The sequence below is a fragment of the Alternaria dauci genome, chromosome 8 (genome assembly GCF_042100115.1).
Source record: "Alternaria dauci strain A2016 chromosome 8, whole genome shotgun sequence".
NCBI lineage: Eukaryota > Fungi > Ascomycota > Dothideomycetes > Pleosporales > Pleosporaceae > Alternaria > Alternaria dauci.
In genome coordinates this window covers 1439319-1462397 of record NC_091279.1, presented here as the reverse complement: position 1 = coordinate 1462397, position 23079 = coordinate 1439319, and the positions used below count along the sequence as shown (strand labels likewise).

Here is a 23079-nt window from a genome sequence, read left to right as displayed (position 1 = left end):
ATGACTAGATGTATATTATGTTGCTAGCGGTGGCGTCGTGGAGGGAAGCGTGCTCGAGGCATACGTGTATATAGTAATGAAGTTCAAGATTACCTGGCGCCATATCTCACAGACACACACTGGATTTGCATACATCACCAGATGAAACGACACATTGGCCATCTCTAATGCTTACTTCAACAGCCTCAGTTTTGTTGATTACACCGACTCATCTAGATTTACTAACTAGCAAGGCGGTCTATTCGCCAATAGTACACCTTGCAACACAACGCTAAGCCGACAGACAATGCCTTTGTCCCACGAGGGCATGAGGGCGGAGGTAAAGAAAAACGCCATGGGTATCTGTCTTTGTCTAGTCATGACAGGAAAGTAAATAGCAATGAGATGAATATGGCTGAACGCAGATCCTCGAGACAGCATGCAGCAAAGCGGCGCTTCAGGGTACGCAGACACAATTACTGCCCGTTGATAGTAGGGGTAGGCGCAGACTGTTGTGGTGGTGGAGCCTCAAAGGTGCTAGCTGGAGCCTCAATTGGTGCCTGAGGCTTTGGTGCTTCTTCAGGCGGAGTTGGTGCAGAAAAGAATCCATCGGGCTTGAGTAGCGCTTCTGGGTTGCCGGTAGAAGTCTGTTGTTGCTGTGCGACTGGAACAATTGGTGTAGAGATACTGTTCATAGTATCTGCAGGGGCGGGTGCGGATGCTTCCTGGGCAGGCGCAGGTTCGGGCTGCTTTGGTGCGCTGGTACCGGTCGACGGCGCGACTGTCGTAGCAGAGGAGCCATGATCCACGCCATTTGCCATGGGCGTGTCTTGTTCATGAGCAACAGCGCCATCAGATGCACCTTTTCGGTAGCGTAGAGTAACCATGAGGCTATGTGGTTCTTCCTCTTCCTCCTCTTCGTCAGAATCGTCCGCTGCATCATCTTCATCGTCGTCAAGCTCCATCTGGTCTGGCTCCTCTTCATCGTCATCTCCACCATCCCAGGATGTCGCGTCTTCCTCGTCTTCGGAATCTACTGTTCGGTTGAATGAACGACCGTTTGTGGTACCCCTGTTGGCGGCGCGAGTCGATCGGCCATGGCCAGAATACGGTTCTTCCGACACATCAGATCGGACATAGTCGCCAGTCGCAGGCGACGCGTGGTCTGTGGCCTGTCCACTGAGCAATGTTTCGCCATATAAACCTGTTGCTCGAGATCGGACCTGTCGACCACTGGCGGTCACAGTAGGGCCAGAAGGTGCAGCCGGTGTGTCACGGCCCGACTGCCGCCCTGATCGACGTACGGAGGTGTTGTCTGAATCGAATTCGTTCTCCTCGTCAAACGTGTATCGTTGGCGCTTGCCACGGGTGCGGCCTTCATATAGGGAGAAACCAGGTTCTGGGCGCGTGAAGGCGTCTTTGCGCTGGCGTGTGTACTCTCGTCGCTTGCGTTTCTACATGACTGTTAGCATAGGATGGCATGCAGGGTGCACGGGGCGTACGTTTTCCGAAGCCTCGAATCGCGGCACGGCATTAAGCATACGCTCGCCGAGTGCCTTGGCCTCTTTGTGCCCATCTACTTCCTCCAGCTTTGTTGCAAGCGCCTTCAACTCATCGATGGAGCCGGCGATACTGATCCATTGTACATTCTTGCGGCTTGGGTCGCTCTCACGGTAGATGCGGAAGTGGGTATCGTTTTGTCCTTCGACTAGATAGTACCGGCGCTTGTCACCGTCGCGGCCCCACGCTTGCACCGACAATGGTATGTTTGTGTCTTGCTTGTCCTTGGTAGTGCGAGACTTGTATGCGTTATTGATCATGGCCTTGACCTGCTCGTTTTGGTTGAGGCTCCAAAGGCAGAGTGAGTGGAGGAGGGTAATCTAGGCGACGGTCAGCATTTGGCAGCATGAGGGTAGATGACTACTTACTCGCTCTACTGCCGTCATTATATTGAAGTTGCGACCGCCACTGAGGGGATTTCCAGTCCACTTTGTAGGCCATTGTGATTTTTGGGTTTGGATGGCTTCCTCGAGAGCGCGACCATAATGACCCTTCCTATAGAACACACACGTGTCAGTTTTTGCATTATCTCATCTGCAGTGTGACGCGCACGCGACCGAGGAATGGGTATTTGCGAAGAGCGAAGGGGTGAGACTGACTCGACAGGTTTCTTGCGATTGAGGACGAGGCCGAGCAAGGCGCATAGCAGGCCCTCGACGTCGGCGGACGGCGTCTCCTCCGCGACGCCCTGTTCGATGTCCTGAGGTCCTACAGAAGGGGAACCGCGAGGAAATGCTTCGTTGAAACGTGACCGGAACATTACAATAAACTAAGGCACATGGCATTAGCGACGGCTGAGCGGACAAGTCGTGCGCGATTGCCGTGCAATGCAGCGCGTCACGACGCGACGGACGCGTCCAATACGTACAGCAATGTCTGGATTGTCCTCTGGTACAGGCTCATGCGGCGGCGAGGGCGCCCGTTTCCTTGGAGGCGGCGAGGGCGAGCGTTTGTTGAAAAAGGTCAAGATTGTGCCGTTCTTCTTCTTTTTCTGAGGTGCGGGCTTTGCAACAGCCGCCTCTGGGACTTCAAGGTCCATCTCATCGTCAGTCGGGGGCGCAGAAGATAGAGACGAGTCTGATTCGGCCATGGTTGTGGTTGTTTGGGGGTTGGTGTTGGTGGTGGTAAATGCGGCTGCAGTTGCGGGACGAGGAGAGAACTACGAACAGAGCACGGTTAGGCAGGCATGAGGTAATGCTACTTTGGCTAGCACAGAGATCGACTATATGGATCCCTGTAACTTTGGGGTAAACAGGACAATGACAATGACCACCCAGACCACCTTTTTTTGGTAGAGCGAGTGTCGGCAGACAGCAGCGAGCAAAGAGCGGTGCAGTCAGGGCAAACTTTGTATTCTGAGAGTATCATTCGTCTATGTACATGACGTTGGCGTAGCGCCGCAATCGTGCCTCGATTCGCATAGGGCGGAACAAGAGCGAAAGGAAAGCCATCGAGTCTAACCGTCGCTCTTCATCCGTTATCCCAGAACCCGCTTTGTTGAGGTCGGTCATAAGATCACGGCTTGCCGAGCTTCGAGAGTTCCACAATGCGAATTACCGGTAGCTTGGGCGTGCCTTGCATCCACTCTGAGGTCGGTCTTGCGCCATCTATTATTTTTCGCAAACCTCTGTCGTCCTGGAACGCACAACTAGACGTGGAGATGCGATTGGACTGATGCGATTCGAGCATATCATAGGCCTCCGTTGCTCGTGTAGCGCATCCATGCACGTTGGTGTTCATGTTTTGGGCCATCTTGCTGATCGGGCAGGTGAGCCCTCGAGACCGCCGGCCATGCGGAGAACGCTTCACGGTTCCGCGCACGCAAATTGCAACAAGAGCGTGTACTCCTGCGCAAACATCTTGGTGTTGCCTGTGCTGGCACATGAACCTTTACTAGTTGGGCCCTTCTCTTGACGTTTTCACAATCCGCATGAGCGACACGAAGCGAAACTTTCAAAGAAAATATCTTAGAGTGGATCTGTCGAGGAGGGATTTGCCCAGGTGCGTTAATGGATCAGGTGTTGGCTGCGGGCGTGCACATATGTGTCGGGCTTCTAGTCGGAACTTGTACCTAGCCCGGGGAATCCTGAAGTTGCAGCGCACATCTGCCCACTCCCTGTCGCATACATGATGATAACATTTGCTTTAGCAATGAGGGTATCGCGCAATCGTGTGTCGCAATCAGAAAGAAATAGTTTCCGATCGTGTAAGATCGAGTGTGAGAGAGGGAGACCTGGCAGGATGAAAAAAAAGAGGCCGAGTTGAAGACGCACCATAAAAGACTGATGGAATTATCACAAAGGAACGCCAAAGCGCAGATGATGTGGTGTTGACTTGGCTGAGCAGAGACGCGACATTGAGGTTGGTGTTGCACCCAAGCAGAAGAAATGGCGCTTACCAAGTCACGTGCGTCACTATGCACAAGGAGGCAGACGATGACCTCACAGCCAGTATTGGATCATCTCAATACTCGCCTTTTTCTCCGGTTATGGCCCCAAGTTGCGCAAAAGAAGAAGTTGAGGGGGACAAGGCAACGTGGACAGAGGGCGGCTCTGTGATGGGACGTGTATATTCGCCGTGGATCGAGGGAAGATAGCGACTACATTGATCGCATATGCCAAGGTTGGTCAACGATATAGAGGTAAGCTTTTCAGCTCTGGCGGCGATTGCAAAGGCCAGGTGATATATTATTACGCCTGCAAACAAGACGCGCTTGGCCTGATAAGGGAAGGAGATTGGAGTTCGCGTCGTTGCTGGCTGCATATTGAGGAGTCTGGAAGGCGCACTAGACGACCAAGATGCGCTTCTGGAGGTCCAAAGGAATCCCATGGCTGTGCGCGATAGGAAGACAAACCGAGCAGGAGCCTACTGCTGATGCCGGTGATTTGCTCGGTGACATGCGCAGAGGACAGAGGGCAGCTAGGAAGGACGCTTCATTGGTACGGGTGGCGAGGGTGAAACTGCACATCCATCATGATGCTGCGCTTGCTTGCACAAACCGTGGCATGGATGGTGCCAAGAATAGCATCGAGCGACGCTGGCAACCTGTCTGCAATGTGTGGCCGGGCGGGTGAAACGGAGGGCATGTCTACAGAGGGCGATAGTGTGGGTGAGTTGGCTGTGGTGGGCAGACGGAGCGCCGGCGGAAAGGCGTGTTAGGGCGGCAACCCCCGGAATAGCGACAGTCTGTCCCGCCCATGTCGACGACTGGCTGGGCCGCGTCTTTGGGCGGCGCTGATCGCCGTTGGAAGAGCAGGCACTTGGGACGGTCTGTGGTTTCTGGAATAATGGGTCAGGGTCGCGCCTGCTTAGCCTGCGATATTGACACGCGTTGGCTCTCGACTGTCGCCCACTCCTGCGAAACCTACTCTCCTGAGTCCACCTATTGTTCCTGCCTGCGGTGAATCTGCCTCCTCCTTTTCTTCTTCCCCCTCCCCTTCCCCTTTCTCCCCGTCTGTCTGTCGCTGGGTGTTGATCGTCCCGCGCCTGCCTCCCTGGCCCGTATCGATAGCTGTTCCCTGCACGCGGCCCATATCTTATTACGCACGCCGCAGCCCCCTCGTCACTCTGCTTGTTCCACGCTTCCTTACCGCGTTCCCTCCCTCTCTCTCTCACAACCGCAGCCATGAATGTCACCAAGAAATTCGATCGCTTGAAGCAATGGACCAACGAGAAGATGGGTGCGGAGGCCCGCACTGGGCTCTCCGAAGAGTTCAAGGCGCTCGAGGTAGAAATGAATCTGCGTCATGAGGGTATGCACGAATCCGGACCCTGCAGCTGCAGTCTCGCATGCTGACCATGTCTCCAGGTATGGAAAAGATGCAGGCCGCCATGGCCGTCTATGTCAAATCGCTGTCGAAGCGCGCAGAGGGCGCCGACAAGGAGAAGCAGCTTCCAGGTGGCCATCTGGGTTCGTCCATGGTCACCCACGGCGAAGACTTTGAGCCCGACTCGGAGTTTGGCAATTGCTTGTCCTGTAAGTCTTGAGATCAACTGGTTCATCTACACCGTACTAACTGCCAGCAGCCTTGGGACGCGCCAACGAACGTCTGGCGCGAGTACAGGAGACGTACGTCGCAAGTGCTACGTCATCATGGCTTGAGGGCCTCGAGCGCTCTCTGATCCAGATGAAGGAGTATCAGGTAGGACAGCGTCTGCACCAACATGATTGTAACCATTGAAGCTAATTGGCCCCAGGCCACCCGCAAGAAGCTCGAGACGCGCCGCCTGGCTTACGATACCTCCCTCGCCAAGATGCAGAAGACGAAGAAGGAAGACTTCCGCATGGAGGAGGAACTACGCGCCCAAAAGGCCAAATACGAAGAAACCAGCGAAGAGGTTTTCAGGAGGATGCAGGACATCAAGGAATCGGAAGTCGACATGGTCCAGGATCTGACCGCCTTTCTCGAAGCAGAGCTCAGCTACTACGACCGCTGTCGTGAGATCCTCCTCAACGTCAAGCGGGAGTGGCCGGCTAGGTAAGGACTATTCCATCAGCGTAAGACTTAGTACATTGCTGACGCATGACACAGAGACACCAGGGCTCTTCCTAGCCGTCCCGCGCGCTCCCGATCCAACACTGCACATGGCTATGCAGAGCGCTTCAACCCGGTCGAAGAAGAACCCGAGCCCGAAGTCCCTCGTATGACTATTCCCAAGCTTACGTCGACGCGCAGCCGCTCCCCTGGCCCCGAGCAGTCACCAGGTAACTACTCGCTGCGTCCGTCTCTTAGCCGAACTTCGACCTACGATAACGCCAGTGGCTACCGAGACGACTCCCCTGCCCGCCGACTGTCCCGCGTCCCCACCGATTCCTCTGCCATATCTTCTAGCCGCACCAACCTCCGTCCAGTCCGCCAGGCTAGCGCCAGCCAACAGAATGCTTTTGCTGATGACTACGAGGACGATTATGAGAGATCTAACGGCAACGGGTACAGGCGTGATCGATCGCCACCCAGCCCCGATACATCGTCGTCTGTGGGCAGTGGACGCGGTGGCAACATGTCGCGGGCAGCGAGCTGGACAGCGAACGAGCAGGGACAAGGAGGCAACGGCAAGAAGGCACCTCCGCCACCTCCTCCATCAAGGGCGAAGAAGCCCCCGCCACCTCCACCACCAATGAAGCGAAGTGCGTTGAGTGAATCTCAAGTGGCACGCTACTAGCCCGTTTTCATCTTGACTCCGTCTACTTCTTTTTGGCTAACAAGTTTGTCCGTAGAACCCATGTCCTCCTCCGTCAGAGTTTCCAGTTGGTAATGCCGATATTTGACGCGTCGACATGTTGTTCAGGGCTCGCTTGTCGGAAAACTGGGTCTGCATTATGGACCGCAGTGCGGTCTGGCGTATGCGGCGTTGTGCTTTGTGGATTCGTTGAACACTGGTGTAGTGGCGTTTTGTGGTCTTGGTGGAGCATTTCTCAGCGAGTACCTGCTATGCAAAGAAACAAGTTCAATTATAGCATTCATGCTAGGCCTTGACCTCTAAATCTACCTCTTTTACACAACTCCAGAGAGCTTCCGAAAAGATAAAACAATTCGCGTCTATTACTCAACATGGCAAGGCCGATCATACACGCCTCGGCCGTTCTAGAATTGTGGGCCTTGCGTAAACACCGCCGTATCCGGTGTCTCGTGTACGCTCCCTCATTGCTCGTATTTCTGCTGTTGGGGCGGGAAATTCCAGTTCTCCTGCATGGACGTTAGTACAATCAACTTTCCATTACCAAACAAGATCCTTGACTCACCCATTGCTGTAGCCCTCCGTTCGGACTGGTAGTTCCAAACTCGGCATGATGCCCAGTATCCACCGGCACAAAAATAGCACCCGTATCCTGACCAGCACCACCGTTCATTCCACCCCAGACATCAAAGTCCTGATCCGAGCCACCGCCGCCGCCGCCACCACCACCATTCAGGCTACCAAGTATGCTGTCAAAATCCACATTCAACCCATCTAGTGTGCCCGTCGTGGGCGTTCTCTGCAACTGGCTGTGAATATTATTATTCGGTGTCTGCTGTGCACCGAAGCCAGGACTAGTCACAGAGCCACCAAACGAGGGTAGCGGTTGGAGTGTGGGATGCTGCTGGGGAGCAACTTGCTGCCGTTTCTTGTTGAACCCCTTCATTACATAAAACGCTTCCAGGTTTTCTTTCACGGTGAAGAGGAGATCTGAACAGCGTTCTCGTACACCGACGCCATAGCAGTGACCAAAGATGTGGTCGATGATGGTCGCCATGCGCTCTTTCCGGGGCAGATCGGGTGTACGGTAGAGCTCGGTGAGGAGAAGCAGGACCGCGTGGTATTGTTGGTAGGTGGTCGAGTACCAAGCCCAGGATGAGAGGGAGGGCAGTGTGTCCAGCGTTGCGCCGATCTCCAGTGTCGTGAGCGCTGCAGTGAGGAGAACGTCGCGAAGGCGGTTCTCGGATTCTGAACGAGGCTGCAAGGAAGTTTGTGGAAGGTGGCGGTACAGGAGCATAGAGTCACAGCGGGACATAAGGAGCGTTGCAACCAGGCCTGCATATCGTTGTATGGGCACGGTGGCATCCAGATATTGGAGATATTTGCTCTGGATCTGGCGTTTCTTGGCCTCTACGCGGGCACGGAGATCATGGAGGGTGATGTGTTTGCGATCCATCTCGATCCTGCCGCGGAATATAAGGCGGTGTATCTCGTTGCACTCGTAGCGTATCAACGACAAGGTGACGTCTGACCAGCCGGTTGTGGAGGTTGGGTGTTGCTGCCACTTCGGACTGCCAAATTCAAAGACGTCGTCATCGACATTGAGCGGGAGAGCAATGTCAAAGTCATCCGACCTGATGGAGGGATGGGGTCCTTGCGCTTCTGCTGTCTTGAAGTCCAAGAAACAAATCTGATACCACAAGAGCGACCGAACATGTCGTTGTAGCGGTGTTAGGCTATTGGCCGAGCTGTGGCTCATACGATGTATGCCTATGCATTGTGCTAGGCGGACCAATGCGCCAACTACAACAGACGTCGCTCGTGATATTTGTGCCCGGCAGAGGGGTATCTGCAATTGTTAGCATGCATGAGCGCTGTCAAAGAGTTCAATGGCGTACCAGGTAGATTGTCAAAGCTTGCAAAGTCCGTATGTTAGATGTCTTTGCCCAATTAGCGCGAAGCAGTGCCCGCTCCGTAGCTTTTTGGAGGCGCAGGAAGAGATCCTCTTTTGTAATCCCAAACTGTGACTTGGCCTGTAATGGCGAGACAGAAGCAGCAGCAGCCATACATACTGCCAATATCAAGGCAGTGCAGGAATTCTGGTTGGGGTTTCCAATCTCGAGATTCATCCAAAAGCGATCAAACATGCGCCTAAACGACGGAAGATGCAACACGTGCGCAAGTGGGCTGACGGCTTCCATGTACCGCTGTAGTAGGCCCTCGGCTTCCATCTTGGTGGGCAGCTGGGGCGCCTCAACTTCGTTATTCTGATGTATAGGCAGCGAGCCACCTAGCAACAGATTCAGCGACGGCGCAAGCGATGGCATCTGCTCTGCGGACAGAAGAGCAGATGACTGTGTCGCTCTTTGGCCCGTGACTGACGAAGAAGGCGTGAAGCTCTCCGACAGAAGCTTGCCGAGCTACACAACGTTTCAGTCTGCGGTCATGGAAAGGCAATGCAAATGCGGGATAAAGCACGCGGACAGGGCAGAAAGTACCTCTTCGGCATACTGGGGGCGGAAAAATCCAGTGACATTTTCGCAGATAATCATCCTCCCGATTCGAATCGTGAGATCAGTTGCGATCTGATCTTCGTCGTCATTCTCGTCTTCGTACACGTCGTCCTGTGTCTCTTCCGGCTCTGCAGGCAGTCTCTCCCAAGCATCCGTTTCGGGCTCGACGTCCTGCTGATAGGCTTCCCACTCGTAGTCTCGGGGCGGTGTGCCAGGCGTCGTGGTGTCAACGGATCCCGCATTGTCGTATCCATCATGAACACTCGCACTACTCTGTGTGCGCACGGGGAGATTCTTGGTCCAGTCCGGGATGGTTACACCGGCGCCGCTCTTGCTCTGCGCGCGCTCTCGCTGCTCCCTTTCCTTCTTGCGTGCCGCGCTCTCAGGGACGGTAATAAAGACGCACTCGCGTCCGAAGGCTGTGCAGTTCTGGCAGGGATGGGTTTTGGAGCACCGCGACTTCCGGGTCCGACATTCAACGCAGCTGTTGATGGGGCGTGGATTTCTCCGGCGGACCACTCGAGACTGCAAGACCTGTCCTTGTTCTGGCATGTCTCGCAATCCTCATTTTCGCGCCATATGTGGGAGAATGTTGGGAAGGCGGGCTGCGGCTGATGGTGGAGAGAGCGATCGGATGTCGGCCCGTGAGGGCACCGTGTTGCCTATAACACCAGCTGGGCATGATGCACGTGTTCAGCCTTGCCGCGTCTTCTTGGCTCTGAGCAGGTTAGCAGACTTTTCGCCGCCTTCGGAGTCATGCAGGTACCGCCCAACAACTGATTATTGACTACGAGCCATAGGTCAGCGCTGCCATCCAGGGCCGGTTTGAAACGAATGATGTGGGCCTTGGTGAGATGCATCTCGACCCTTAGCGCGGGGCATGCACTTTGCTGCATTCATTGCGTTACTTGGCTGACGAACACTATCATTGAGATATTGCTTGTATTCACACGGCAAGCCTATCGCCCCGTAATACCTGAACATGCAAGTGACGCCACTCGCTTCGACGCCCAACTCCGCAATCCCCAATTGAACTTGCGCAAGACTACATCAGCTATCTACCTATCTCTCTCTTCAGGCGAGCCGCAGCTGATGTGGCTGGAGGCTCGGGCCACGAGTCGACGGCATCTTCAACTTCCTCCAAGAAGGAAGTGCTGTTATGCACAGTAGTGCCGCCGAGCACAACGCGAATACCAGGCGAACTGGCATTGACCTGCGCAACCATCTTAGCTTCCTCGTAGGTCGCGCCGCCGACCATGAATACGATGATATCCTGCGGCTTGTCTTTGGTCGAGCCGCCACCTTCTACGAAGGGGTACAGCTGCTGGCTCAAGCGGCCCTTGATCATGTCTTGCAACGTAGCTTCCAAGCGAGGCGAGTGCTGCGTGTAGACGTTCTCGACGCCCTTTAGGCCCTTGAGTCGATCTCGGGCACCCCCGAAGAAGGATCCAGGCTGGAACAGGTCCGGTACCCCGCCTGCTGCGGTAGTCGCTTGTAGCGAGTCATGGTAGGTCAGTAGTTTGGTGATAAGATTGATGCGGTGCCGCGACAGTCCGCCCGCAACGGCGAGCAAGTCGAGGAGCATGGCTGTCGAATTTGAAGAGGCCTTTGAATACCGTAACGCGTAGATGGCAACAAGCCGGAGCTTGTTGTTCGCGGGGACCCTGGGGTCCTGAATGATCTTCTGTAGCGATTTGACGTCGTTGTTGTGATTGTCTGTACATGCCAGACTCTGTTCGAGCTCACTGATGTCCAGCAGACTCTCCTCGCCAACTCGTCTGCTCAGCTCACCAACGAGTGTAACGTGTTTGGTGACGTTGCCAGAGAGCTTGCGGAACTCAGGAAAGTCTTCGATGAAGCGCTTCATATCTGCAATTGAATCGAGCTTTTGCGATCCTTGCTGTTTTGATGCAAACTGCTCAACGTACTCCTTCGCATTCTGCCCTAGATCGCCAAAGTTGAGATACATGTTCTTCTTGAAGAACGGATCCTGGTCTTGCGACAACACAATCTCTTTGAGCTCGGGACGTATCTCCGGCACGTCGCGTAGGTCTACGCGTCCGTTGTGTATTCCGAGTAGCTCGTGAACCATGGCCTGATATGTCCACTGCGTCAACAGCGGGGTAACCGGGTCGTCTCTTCGGTCTACGATCAAAAGGATGGGCGGAGTGTCGGTCTTGCGGAAGTCAAAGAGCTGCTCTTCCTGGGTCATGTGGTACCGGACCTCAGTCGCCAGCTTCTTGACCAGCAGACTGTTCTTCTGATATCTTATCAAGGGCTTCTTCTTGAGCGACAGAAGTAGCGCCATGACTGCCTCTGTTGACCTCTGTAGTGCATCCTGGTTCCACGAGTCCGGGGTCGTGCTCCATATTCTGTGGTCTGGGAAGCCGAGATTGAGGGACATGAGGTCCGGATTTATGACGAGGAAGTCGGCGAAGTATTCCTGGATTGCGCGCACGACTTCGTGGTCGTCGGCTTCGGCGAGGCGCTCCAACGCGGACTTTTTTATTATATTGCTGAAGTCTGTGTGTGTCAGCAATCGTTCGTAACTCGGCGTTCCTCCAAGCGCGTACAGATGTTGTATTCGCCATACTTGGGCTCTCGCAGCTCCTCGATTAGGCTTTGTATAGACTCTGGGGACGGTCGCACAAAGCACAGGCAGCGGAGATGGCGCATCTTCTCCCGCTTTGGATTGTCGATGCGGCTACCGACGTGTTAGCCGTGCATGGCATCGTGCATGGTGAGGGCGCAGTACTCAGTGAGGTAGACTTCATGGTTGAGGAGGGCGGATTGTGTCGTCGCGGTGGAGACAATAGGCACCTTGCATCTATCAGCATCGTGTATAAGAGCACCCGGTAGAGGAGACAAACCCACAGTCTCGTTGTCGAGTAAGAGGATCTTCATCTTGGCCGCGGAGGTGCCTGTCGCAGCGGTGTCCCCGACCGACACCATCTTGGTGATGTAGCCAGAGACGGCCTGTATGATATCCATGGTCGCAAAGGAACTATCAGTGTGCCACTGTACACTTGGAATCGTAGACTAATCGAGTCGTCGTCTTGCTCGCTCTTCCATGTCGACGCGGTCGTCGGTCAGGGCAAGCGAGGGACGTGGCTCAAGCGCGAGAGCTCAGGAACATGACGCCGCCAAGGCACACTCGACAATCCATTCGCGATTGCTCTTCAGCTCGACATCAACCATGATTCTTTCAATGCTCGCCCTCTAAGCTTTGGCCATGCTTCAATTTCTTAGCCTTGACATCACTTACACAGTAATGGTGGACAGACACGCGGAGCCCCACCGTGGGGCGAATGCATTGTTGGTCCAACACTATCATACTCCGCCTTCATCGACAACAGGCATTTGCATTAGGTATCCGTGCCCAGGCATGTGCGCACTTCGGCAGCCATGACTTGGGTTTTGCTGTCCAACAGGTAGCTGAACTCGTCACCATGCCTTGATATCCAGCAAACTTCTCCACACTGCCGACCTAGTCCAACATGCGACTACTTCAAGATGCGCCCCTCAGCAGCTTCCTCAGCATGTTGCCTAATGCGACCGAGCGCCTTCGCTTCAGCATCGATGATCTCTGGCAGCAGATCAAACACACTCTTCTGCTTAGGGGTCCAACCGAACAACTTGTTGGCTCGGATGGCTTTGCAGCGAGAGTTGGTGCCTGGAGTCTGTCAGCATGTGTCCTGTTCCCGAGCATAGGGTGACTCGCCCCAAAGGTAGCTGCCCACTGGCCTCAACTCGTCAGCCTCCTCCTTGCTCACGTGATCGACGCCTTCATGGTTGATGAGCTTGTTCTTAAATGCAATCTCGGAGATCTTGCTGCTGATATCACCCCAGCGGAACTCTCCGCTCTCAGCAAAGTAATACCCTTCCTTATTCCAGGTAGCCTTGCCACCGTCTGGTGACAGAGCAGCCGTTACCAGCGCCAGGAAGACATTGCTCAGGTCTTGGACGTGGACCTGAGTCCAAATGTTGTCGCCATCACCAACGGCGAAAGCTTTCATACGCTTCAGTGCTGCCTTGGTCATATCGTATACCTGCAAACTCTTTTGGTTGTCGGGGCCGCGTCCAGGGCCATAGATACACGGCGGGCAGACAATAGCAGACTGAATGTTGCCTGCCGACACCTCGTTCGATCCGAGGATGATCTTGTCGACGTTGCGGTGGAGCGCGACATCAGGGATTGAGGTGACCTCACCGATATTGTCCCAGTCATCGTAGACCTTCTCTCGCTTCATACCATACGTGTTTGTCTCAAAGTCCTCGAAAGACAACACGCCAGTTCCAGACGTGTGAATGAGGTACGTCTTCCTTCCGCTTCGAGCAAGTCCAGCAACCAGAGCATTTGCAGAGGCTACATGATCGCAGTCGGCGCAGTGAAGGACAATGTCGGCATTGGAAGCCTCGGTGGTGAGCAGCTCGGTGCTGTCGAGCGTACCATACACAAGTCGAGTTTTTGGATATTGTGCGGCAACCTTGGCTCCTTTGTCACTGTTGCGAACAAGCGCAGTGATCTCAAGGTCTGGGTAGGTGTTTGCAATTGCGCAGAGGACATCGCCCCCGATGTAACCGGTGGCACCCGTGCTGAACTCTATCAGTATCTAAATGCTAGACTTAACTGCTTCCCAGTATCGTTGGTGGTTCACGTGTGCTTGAATGGGGAATTTGTACAGACTTACATGAAAAGCTTTGGCATGTTTGAAGCGTTAATGTGATTGTATCGAAGAAGCGGAAACAGTCAAGAAAACAGTTGGCATGAGTGACGGTATATGTCGAAACTACAAGGCTCCTGGTGCTTTGAAATCGTGTGGGCTTGCCGATCCACAGCTAGCAAGAACGTACGTCACAGTTGTGTACTGGTGGCTGCTAAGTGCTTACCCGCCTGTCTGGTGCAATGCCCCGCAGTCGAGCACGCGCTTCTGGAAGCTCACGACATCACATATATACGAGCTCCAACACCGGCTGAGCCACACTAAGTATGCTAGTGCAGTAGTCGTGCACAGGAGCCTGCAAGCTTTGTTGATGGGTCCAGTCTCCGAGGCCTTGCAGCTCCTCACGTCTAAGCCTCGGTAAAGTAGACGCAATTTACGTCATCACCCAACCATGTAAACATCAATGTCACATCTCGATCGTCACCTAATGTTTTTGAGCCGGAACAGTTAGTCGTCTGGCATCATCAAATACACATCTTTGCTACCGAAATGCCTCTTTGTACGCTTCACCTCCTCGCTCTTCACAGCACCACACCCAACCCAGTCTTGACTTTCCTGTCAACACTAAAATCCGCGAACCTATCACCACTCGTAGTCTCGCGCGTCATACGTTGGATCATTCTCCCTTCCAAGCTTTCGACCGAACATCTCCTCGCTAGGAACATTCACTGGGATCTTCTACTTATCCTACCTAGCACCGATGCCCTTCCGTCAGAGCTCGAGAAACTAGTCGAAAACCACTGGAGCGTGACTGCCGGTGTACCATCTCGTTTGGTTCAGGATTTCCCATTGAAGAATGACAAGCTTTTACATCCAGATCCAGGTTCCGTGCCTAAAGCCCAAAGACAAAAGAGCAGCAAGACTACTGAGTCGAGCCAAAACCTAGAACTCAGTGATGAGTTGGATAAATGGATCGAGACCTTTGTCAACAGCGGCGCTGAAGAAGGCAAAGGCGCAGTATCGATGTTCAACCTCCTCGCTTTCAACCCTGGAATGAAAGAAGAGTATCTGAAATACGGTGCGGCATTCGCCAAATCGATCGGCTCGAAGCACGGCGGCAATGCAAAGATTGTCGGAAACGCGACACACGTCAACGGTTTGGCCATTACCAAGTCTTCGAACAGTAGCGTCGGTACCAACGGTGAAGTGGGTGGCGGCAGAGATGACTGGGATGAGATTGCGCTGGCGCATTATCCTAGTATTCTGCATTTTAGGGACATGCTGGTGAGTGAAGATTACCAAGAGGTCAACCATAGGCATCGCGTGCCCAGTCTGAGGGATACGTGCATTCTTATGACCAGTGAGATTCCGATTGAAGGGTTGATGATGATGGAAGGTAAAGGCGGGGCGAAGCTGTGAGGGTAGTTTGACAGACACGGAGGGATAAGGTAGTACAGTTTAAATGCGCTCACAAGAAGGCGTGATACATACGGTAATACTTCTTCATTTGCAATACCAGTCGAGATTGCTGATACGAAGCTCTGCGCTGGACAGTGTCGCTATATAACTTATCATATCTAGTGCATGTTGTTCATTATTGCACGGAGCGCCTTCCTGTTGATCACACGCCATCCTCCGACCTGCAATGAAGAAACCTCGTATCCACAGCATAGAAAACCTCCCCTGTGATTAAAGGTTCAAAGAGCGACGACGGAGCGAGAACCCCCGAAAAGACGCCCGACCAGAAGCCATAAGACAAAGGCTACGACGATCAAGCTCCAGGTGTCCAAGTGCCTTCAAGCATCCAAATAGACGGACAACTCACAGAATGACAGACGTCCAATACCTTCGCCCGGGTGTAACAGCGCCTCTTTCTTCATCTTGCCTTGGCGGGTGCGCCATCCACCTCTCGGACTGTCGATATCTGGCAATACCCAGTTCCTCTGTTCTTGTTCTGCAACCCATTTCCTGCGCAGCTCCTCAGCCAATTCGACCTTCCGCTCCCAGATCTCGTTGCTCTCGCCTTTCACTTTGAGCAGAATGGGAGTCTTACAGCCTCCTGATGAGGTAGGATCGAGGGTCTCGGAAGTGAAACGCCGGCGATGGAGTAGACATTCTTCTGCGCAGTCATTTCGCTTGCATCTATGACAGTGCGGGTATGTCCTTGAGCAGGAGAGGCCGGCGAGTATGCATTGCAAGCAAGAGGTTATCCAAACAGGTCGCGGTCCGTCTAATTCTTGTGTCGGAAGAGGTGGTTGAGCTTTACGATCAGGAACAGTCGTAAGCTTATCCGAATCCGCATTTGAAGTCGAATCACAGAGGTCGACACTGGCCGATGGCACGCTGGGTTGTAGAGAAAAGTGGGGTGGCGCCAGCCGCTCAACTGGACGTTCAGTCTTGGTTGCTGGCTCCCAATCCGTACTACCGATGCTGGTCGTATCGGAGTCACCATCTCGTACTTCGCATCTCGGAGCAGGGCTACCAAACAAGCATTTGCGGAGAGGCCTATCGAAAATACTCGACCCGGAGAACGTAGTGTCGGTGGGCGAAACCTCATCCGGTGCTGAACGTGCGTTTGCTTGCTTGATGGGAGTCGTGGGTTCCAAGGCTCGTATCTCATTTTGGGTGCTTTGGTGGCCTTCGCTTTCATCTGTCTCGGAGTCTTTGCTCTCCAGCTTCGCTAGCCAGTCCTCAATGCGGTCAGGGTATGGCATTTCCCTTTGCGACGAATCCAGCGGAACACGCCTTGTGGAGTAACTCATGTTGGTTGCGGCTGATTCTGGAGTATTTTCGATGTCCAGAGGTAAAGAGACGCGGAGGTGGTGAGGCCGAAAAGGTACGGTGATACCAATTCATAGTGAAGTCGACGACGCTAGTCCGGACGCGTCAAGGAACTAGACTATGAATTCGGCATGCTACTAGAATGCGGGGTAAAGAGACAGATTATATGCTTGAAAGTCAAAGTGCAGCAAAGATTGCTAATTAGTAGTTGTGGGCTTTTGGTGTCGTTCGTGGTTCGAGCAACTCGTAAAACGTTCTATGATGTCAGATCAGTCAACCGCCGATCAATGTGTACTCTTAACGAGTCCTCTGCACGATGTTTCTGATAGAAGGCCTTCACATCTTCAGCGGTCTCTCGATGGTCGTCTCTTCTACGCCTGAGCTTGACACCTTGAGATGCCAGCTGAGATACAGCGCGATCGATCGAAGGATGGCTCGAATAGCTAGATGTCCCAGGTGATTCGGCGTAGGCGCTATGGCTACACTGTTAGATGCTGGTACCTTGGGGAGTCTTCCTAGAGTGGGTATTGATAAGCTCTTTGACAGACCCGTTGCCCATATACAACGCCTGATGATAACGGCGTTCAAGAACGAGGAGCGTCTGTCAAGCGGCGACGTTGATCTGACCTCTTGTAGCGCTTCGTAGCTGAGCCCATACGCCAACGTAGGAACTTTCTTTGCTTCCAATTACGTTCGTGCCTCGGTAATGCAAGTATATCGAACGATGCGCCATAATCACGTCGCTCTCATGATAGTGCCTCAGACAATTGTTGGCTGGTCAGGTTTCAGGCCGTAATCCCGTAAGAGTGCGCACATGCACCGAATTCTCTGTGCATGAGGAGGAGCATTTGTACAGCGTTTGCATAACCGACTCGTCATTGTTAAGTGTTACGCGTGGCTCTGCCCTCTGATTCGCGTTTCGATCATCGCCAAGTGAACTGTGTCTGCGTGTATCATGTGGTTGCTTCTTGGAGGAGTGAACAGCTGCATTCAGGTCGGGCTTGCTGCTGCTGCAACTTCGAACGCGTTTCCGACCTGAGTGTGCAGCATCGGACGGTAAGACTATTGGCTGTGACTGGCTCACAAGGAGAAAGAGCTACGCGCGGATGTTCGAGACATCGCGACGCGTTCCAGATGGCGTCATAGTTACGAGTCATGCTAGCGTGACGCGTAAGACGTCCCTGCTGTAAGCCTAACGACTTCACTTTATTACATGAACGTTTTGGAATTTGTCTACCCTCAGTGAAATACAAAGACCTGGCTCAGTAATCTCGAGTGCTTGTTTTCAGATCACAATGATCCTCATATCCGAGCAACAATCGTAGTGGCATGCCTCAAAGGTCTTTCCACCACCAGTCATCACAGTCCATTTTCCGCGTACTTTTGGTCAAAAGATTCAAACCTCCGCATTTACAGACCGAGTCGCCGCTAGACACGTAATGCCTGGGTTGGAAGATGCGACATCATGCCCTGATAAAGCGGGTTGACCAGAACGGCTTCCCGAGGCTTTTAATATACTCTCAGTCGACAGCGAGGTTGGACACAATTCCAACAGTTCTCAAGTCAACTTTAACAATTTATCGTATTGTAAGGCTATTAATGCTGAATAAAGACGATGTGATCAGGTATAGTCCCGGAGTGAAGGTGAGCTCTATTGCCACGACTCGCGTGTTCGCCCACCCTTCACATTGACATCGTTATCATTTTAAAAACTTCCCTCTGGAACCCCTTCTCGTTTTAGAACCAGCTTCTTCGATATACACAACAGCAACTTTCCCAGGTCACTACATACTCACCCGCATAAACAAACCCATACCCACCAACACTGCAATGGAAGCCTACCTCCCACCAAGGTACTACGAACCGCAGAGCGATCTCTTCGCTTTCTCCCTCGTCATGGGCTTCGCCATGTTTGTTTTGCTGGCTGGCTACAAAGTGGCAACGTACAGCACGATCACCAAAACAAGTCCAGGTAAGTCTTGACAACTATTTCTCTTCAACCGAAGGGTCTAATATAGTACCAGAGATCGGTATGACCAAGAGAGAGCTCCAGGAGCTCGTGAGAAAGGTCGTAAAGAATGAAGTGGAGATTACTAAGAGGTGCATGGCGGCGCGCGAGAGCCTGCTCGACGAAGCCATCGACACGGTACACCAGCACGAAGCCCGCATAGCGGCACTGGAAGAGAACTACGACAAGGCCATGGAGGAGATGGGTGCCTTCCGCGCCTCGATGAGCAGCCCTATCTCTAACAACCCCCCGGTCGCATCATTGGTACAGTCTCCGCGGTCCGAGTGCAGCTCATGGGCACCCAGCTACCATCCGTACAACTCAGAAGACGGCAATATTAACGGCGTTGAAGACCACGTGTCTGAGCGGCGAGTTTCGTTTTCACCAGCTCAAGCGCCTGAGGTATCCAGCCCTCAGCTTGACCTGGCGCTAGAAGATGAGCTTGCTGAGCTGGGGCCAGGACGTAGATGCATCCAGTGACGACAGTGACGGTAGCATCGCTGACCAAGACGCTGAAGGCGAGACAGACGATGAGTATGACGAACCGGAAACGTCTTCTCCTTGCCCTGGCCCGCCGAAGGTCAGCAGAACGACAACTAGGCCATTCTCAAAGTGCAAGACAAGAGGTGTTAGCACTATTCACGTATGAGCGGAGAGGTTCTCAGGTTTGTTTTGTAACAAAGCCCAACTTCTAAACTACGCTGGTCCCTCATGACAGACTACCAAGTACACGTTCATAGCATGCTAATATATTCATCTATAGGCCTCAAACAATCGCTGGAACAATACATTCGCCATCTAGTCCCGTTTTAACAGCGAAACAGGCGCAACGTAGCTGTACCGTGCACTCAGGAAATAATTGACAGTGGCGACGATCGCCATAGCGCCAAACATGAGCGACGCGAAGTTCATATCTGTAATAGAGGGGTCTGGGACCATGGGGAAGAAAGAGAAAACGAAAGAGACGACCAGGAAAGCAAGAGCAAGATCATTGACGATACCTCCGAACTTGCCCAAGCTCCAGCGTCGACGCAGCAATGGCTCACCGCGGAAACGCTTCAATCGGACACATCCAATCGATACGATGTAGGAGAAGATGAGAGCAGCGTTGGAGATGGATATGATGGCGTTCAGAGCGACGTCGGAACTGAAGTTTATGCACGCGAGCACACATGAAAATCCGAGGCAGACGAGGAGCGCATTTACAGGAATGTCCCAGCCGGCTGGAACTTGCTCGATCCACACGGAGAATGGAAGTCCTTTGTCGCGTGCAAAGGCCCAGATCTGACGCGAAGAAGCCGCAGTGACAGAAACTGCCGCGAAGAAGACGAGAATGACAAGCAGCGCCCCCATGATTTCTGTGCCGACAACAGAACCTGTGGCGTTATATACAGCCTGGAGCACAGGTTGTCCCGTTGGCGATTCTAGGACAGAATCGAGAGCGCCGCCGCACATTACAAATGTGACCATCTATAACAGCAGGTACGATGTCAGTATATGTGTCATATCCAGCGTGATGCTCATGCGTTCTTACCATGATGCATCCAAAGATGCCATTGAAGAAGACAGCCCACATCATTGCTCTGGGAAGCACTACGGAGGCGTCTTTCAATTCTTCAGACATATGGGCGCCCGCATCTGGACCAATGAAGCACCACAGTGGGGTTGAGAGGCCAACTAGCGCAGAAACGCCCATCGAGCTCCACTCTCCTCCGTTCGTCCATGTCGTGAAAACCTCATTTGCAGGAGACCGCTCTGCCATCGCCCAAAAGAGGATCAAAAAGGCGAAGAAGGCAAAAACATGCAAGACGAGACCGATACCTTCGGCGAGGGGCAGATGCTGTGCCAGGAAGATGTTGAATCCGACCATGAGTACCAACCAGAGCATCATCAGAAGCGTGACATGCCATAGCTTTCCAATGTCCGCGTCTGGATACGCAAGAAGGACCATCCCGATGACAAGACTCGAAAGCATTTGTGCACAAGCGGGAATGCCACTGACCCAACCGACGGCCGCAGACCACCCTGGATATACTGTCAGCACATTGGGCGTAGTGATATAGCTCAGTCTGAAACGTACCCACGATGTAACTAAGCGACTTTTGAAATAATGGCGGCGCAAATTCGCTAACCCAGTGGTATTGGCCACCAGCAGTTGGAGCCATCGATGCCATCTCAGCGAGGGAGGCGATCATGGCTAGGACGAAGATCCATGTAACAATCATCATCCAGATGACACCTGCCGTACCTCCATTGAGCAGCTGGAAAAATGGAGATACGATGTCAGTACATATCAGATGTGCATTTCGCATATTTACGACTTACTCCAAAATACGCAGACCTTGCCGCGAGTAAGCAGGGAGGCATTGTCACGCCAGGTAAGAAGAACTTACAACAGAGCACTCTCCCACGTTGACTGCAGTACAACCACGAACCCGATGATGGAGATCAGGCGGAAATTCCTCTGATTGCACAATCAGTAGAGCCACTTCATACAGGTTGCAACAAGTGACAGTACCCGCAGTTCCTGTTTCTTGCCCATCCTGTGCATGTCCGATGCATCATGAGCTGTGCCTCCCAGTACACTGGCATACATCCTATCCGTTGCGCTGGATTCATTGCTTCCGATGTCGTACTCTTCGGCATTCGCAATTTTTGCTTCCCCAAAGATTGCCATTGTGTGAACTGCGGCACTGCAGACCAACGACAATCGACAGGGACAAGAGATGTCCTAAGAGGAGAGAGAGACGTTGAGCGGAAAAATTGTCCCATTGGAATGCTGCTAACGCGATCCAGATGCAGATTCTCCAGGCAAAACTACACATGATTATTACAAGCCGTGTGCTAGGGCTGGAAATCAGCTGCCGTTATCGGGACGTTCGCCGGTTTATGTGGATGCTTTAGCGAATCAATCCAGACAATGTAAGCGTCGTGTAACCGACGCCACCTAGTCCGCGGATTGGGTATGCAAGGATCGCACGCCAGATGCAGTTTACGCAAGGGACGCCGATACCGTTCTTCACCGGGGCCACACGATACGTCACCTCAGTTTGTGAATATGGAAGCTTGGATGAAGCTTGCCCAAGTGGAAACGTTGTGTATCGAGAATTGTAGGGTTCTAGATGCTTGATGCATTTTGTGTATTAATAGTCGCACAAAGAACGTAAGCTGATTGGACGACGGCAGCGTTGTTGATCGAACATCTGGATGGTGTGGGGGGCCGTCCCGTGCCTCGGTGTCAACCCACCCCGTTCGTCCACGTTGCACAGCAACACCACACTCCCCAAGCCGCGTGCAAATCCTTCGCGCCTTGTACGACAACTCACATCCTCTAGAGCTTTATTGAATGACATGACCCTTTCGCCGAGGATTCGCGTTCGTAAGAGTTAAGCGTGCGCAGATTTTGCTCTGTATTTTCGTCCAGAGAGTACGAATCCAAAGTCAAGCACACCGCGTATGCTAAATGTAATCACGTCGTGAGGGTCGTCAGCTGAACCTCAACAGCCTCTATATTATCGATTGCCGGGTGCAATACTCCAGCACGGCGTCGAGAAACGATAGGCTCTGGCACGTCACGGTATAGCGTTCTATTGACATGGTTATAGGCAGTCCGTAACGAATTCTGTGTCATACCACACTATGCACTCCCATCTTAGCGCTTACAATCGGCAACATGGTTGATGAACCGTATTCCAACCAAGTAGCGATGAGCATCAAAGAATAGGTGCAGGACAGGTTCAGACCTCAGCCATTAGAAACAACGCGGAAGAACAAACAATTGGAGAGCGATAGCAAGGCGCACACACCTCTCAAGGAGTGCCGGGATGCAAGGCCCATGGAGTCAGAGCACTCAAAGGTCTTGCAGTTAGGTGGGAAATGAAGCTCTTGCTGGAACATGATATTAACACCGGGTCATGATCAGCACTGCAATCTCGGAGGCGACGCCACAATAAGCCCTGTGTGCTTACATCCTGATTTTACAACGTAAGAACTGGACATTGCTCAGCAATTTTTGGTCCGGCGACAACATCGCAGACCGCGAGGACGCGAACGTGGGACATCCAGGACATCCAGCTACTTTGAAGTTTACGCGCCCAAGCGATTTACGGAATTTATCACCACTGATTTGGTCACGGTGAGCTCATGCGCGTTCACGGGTCGTCTCAGGGATAAAAATTGTCTGCCCGAAGTGCTACATCGAGAAACACGGAAGAATCACAGAAAACATCACCTCACTTGATTTTGCATGAGGTCTCCATCGATACAGCCTCGTCCTAGGCAGAATGCTGTTTCGAACAACATACGACGCGAGTCAAGCTCAGATCTGAAGCACTGTCGAACAATGCTCTAGTTTCATCACCTTCGAGAAGCCTAGGCCCTTCCAGCAAGAGGAGAG

General features: G+C 53.0%; 7 protein-coding genes across 7 annotated transcripts; 3 read left to right on the top strand and 4 right to left on the bottom strand.

The window, feature by feature from the left end:
- Positions 1-455: 455 nt before the first annotated feature.
- Positions 456-2629, bottom strand: ACET3X_008437 (uncharacterized protein; the record flags this gene model as incomplete). The annotated part of the gene is made up of 5 exons (XM_069454610.1): positions 456-1433; positions 1482-1859; positions 1908-2034; positions 2139-2308; positions 2408-2629. The coding sequence occupies 5 exons, from the start codon at positions 2627-2629 to the stop codon at positions 456-458; spliced, it is 1875 nt and encodes a 624-aa protein (XP_069304039.1).
- Positions 2630-5164: 2535 nt separating this feature from the next.
- ACET3X_008436 (uncharacterized protein) lies at positions 5165-6702 on the top strand (the record flags this gene model as incomplete). Its single annotated transcript, XM_069454609.1, has 5 exons — positions 5165-5291; positions 5348-5515; positions 5566-5681; positions 5737-6017; positions 6072-6702. 5 exons carry the CDS (start codon positions 5165-5167, stop codon positions 6700-6702), a joined length of 1323 nt encoding a protein of 440 aa, XP_069304038.1.
- A 479-nt stretch (positions 6703-7181) lies between these two features.
- Positions 7182-12221, bottom strand: ACET3X_008435 (uncharacterized protein; the record flags this gene model as incomplete). Its single annotated transcript, XM_069454608.1, has 8 exons — positions 7182-7226; positions 7283-8566; positions 8616-9137; positions 9216-9649; positions 10293-11753; positions 11804-11934; positions 11986-12050; positions 12105-12221. The coding sequence occupies 8 exons, from the start codon at positions 12219-12221 to the stop codon at positions 7182-7184; spliced, it is 4059 nt and encodes a 1352-aa protein (XP_069304037.1).
- A 512-nt stretch (positions 12222-12733) lies between these two features.
- ACET3X_008434 (uncharacterized protein) lies at positions 12734-13938 on the bottom strand (the record flags this gene model as incomplete). The annotated part of the gene is made up of 3 exons (XM_069454607.1): positions 12734-12903; positions 12952-13826; positions 13922-13938. The coding sequence occupies 3 exons, from the start codon at positions 13936-13938 to the stop codon at positions 12734-12736; spliced, it is 1062 nt and encodes a 353-aa protein (XP_069304036.1).
- A 505-nt stretch (positions 13939-14443) lies between these two features.
- Positions 14444-15313, top strand: ACET3X_008433 (uncharacterized protein; the record flags this gene model as incomplete). Its single annotated transcript, XM_069454606.1, has 1 exon — positions 14444-15313. One exon carries the CDS (start codon positions 14444-14446, stop codon positions 15311-15313), a length of 870 nt encoding a protein of 289 aa, XP_069304035.1.
- Positions 15314-18505: 3192 nt separating this feature from the next.
- On the top strand, positions 18506-19163 carry ACET3X_008432 (uncharacterized protein; the record flags this gene model as incomplete). Its single annotated transcript, XM_069454604.1, has 2 exons — positions 18506-18647; positions 18700-19163. The coding sequence occupies 2 exons, from the start codon at positions 18506-18508 to the stop codon at positions 19161-19163; spliced, it is 606 nt and encodes a 201-aa protein (XP_069304034.1).
- A 318-nt stretch (positions 19164-19481) lies between these two features.
- On the bottom strand, positions 19482-20878 carry ACET3X_008431 (uncharacterized protein; the record flags this gene model as incomplete). Its single annotated transcript, XM_069454603.1, has 3 exons — positions 19482-20153; positions 20218-20708; positions 20764-20878. 3 exons carry the CDS (start codon positions 20876-20878, stop codon positions 19482-19484), a joined length of 1278 nt encoding a protein of 425 aa, XP_069304033.1.
- Between the last annotated feature and the right edge of the window lie 2201 nt (positions 20879-23079).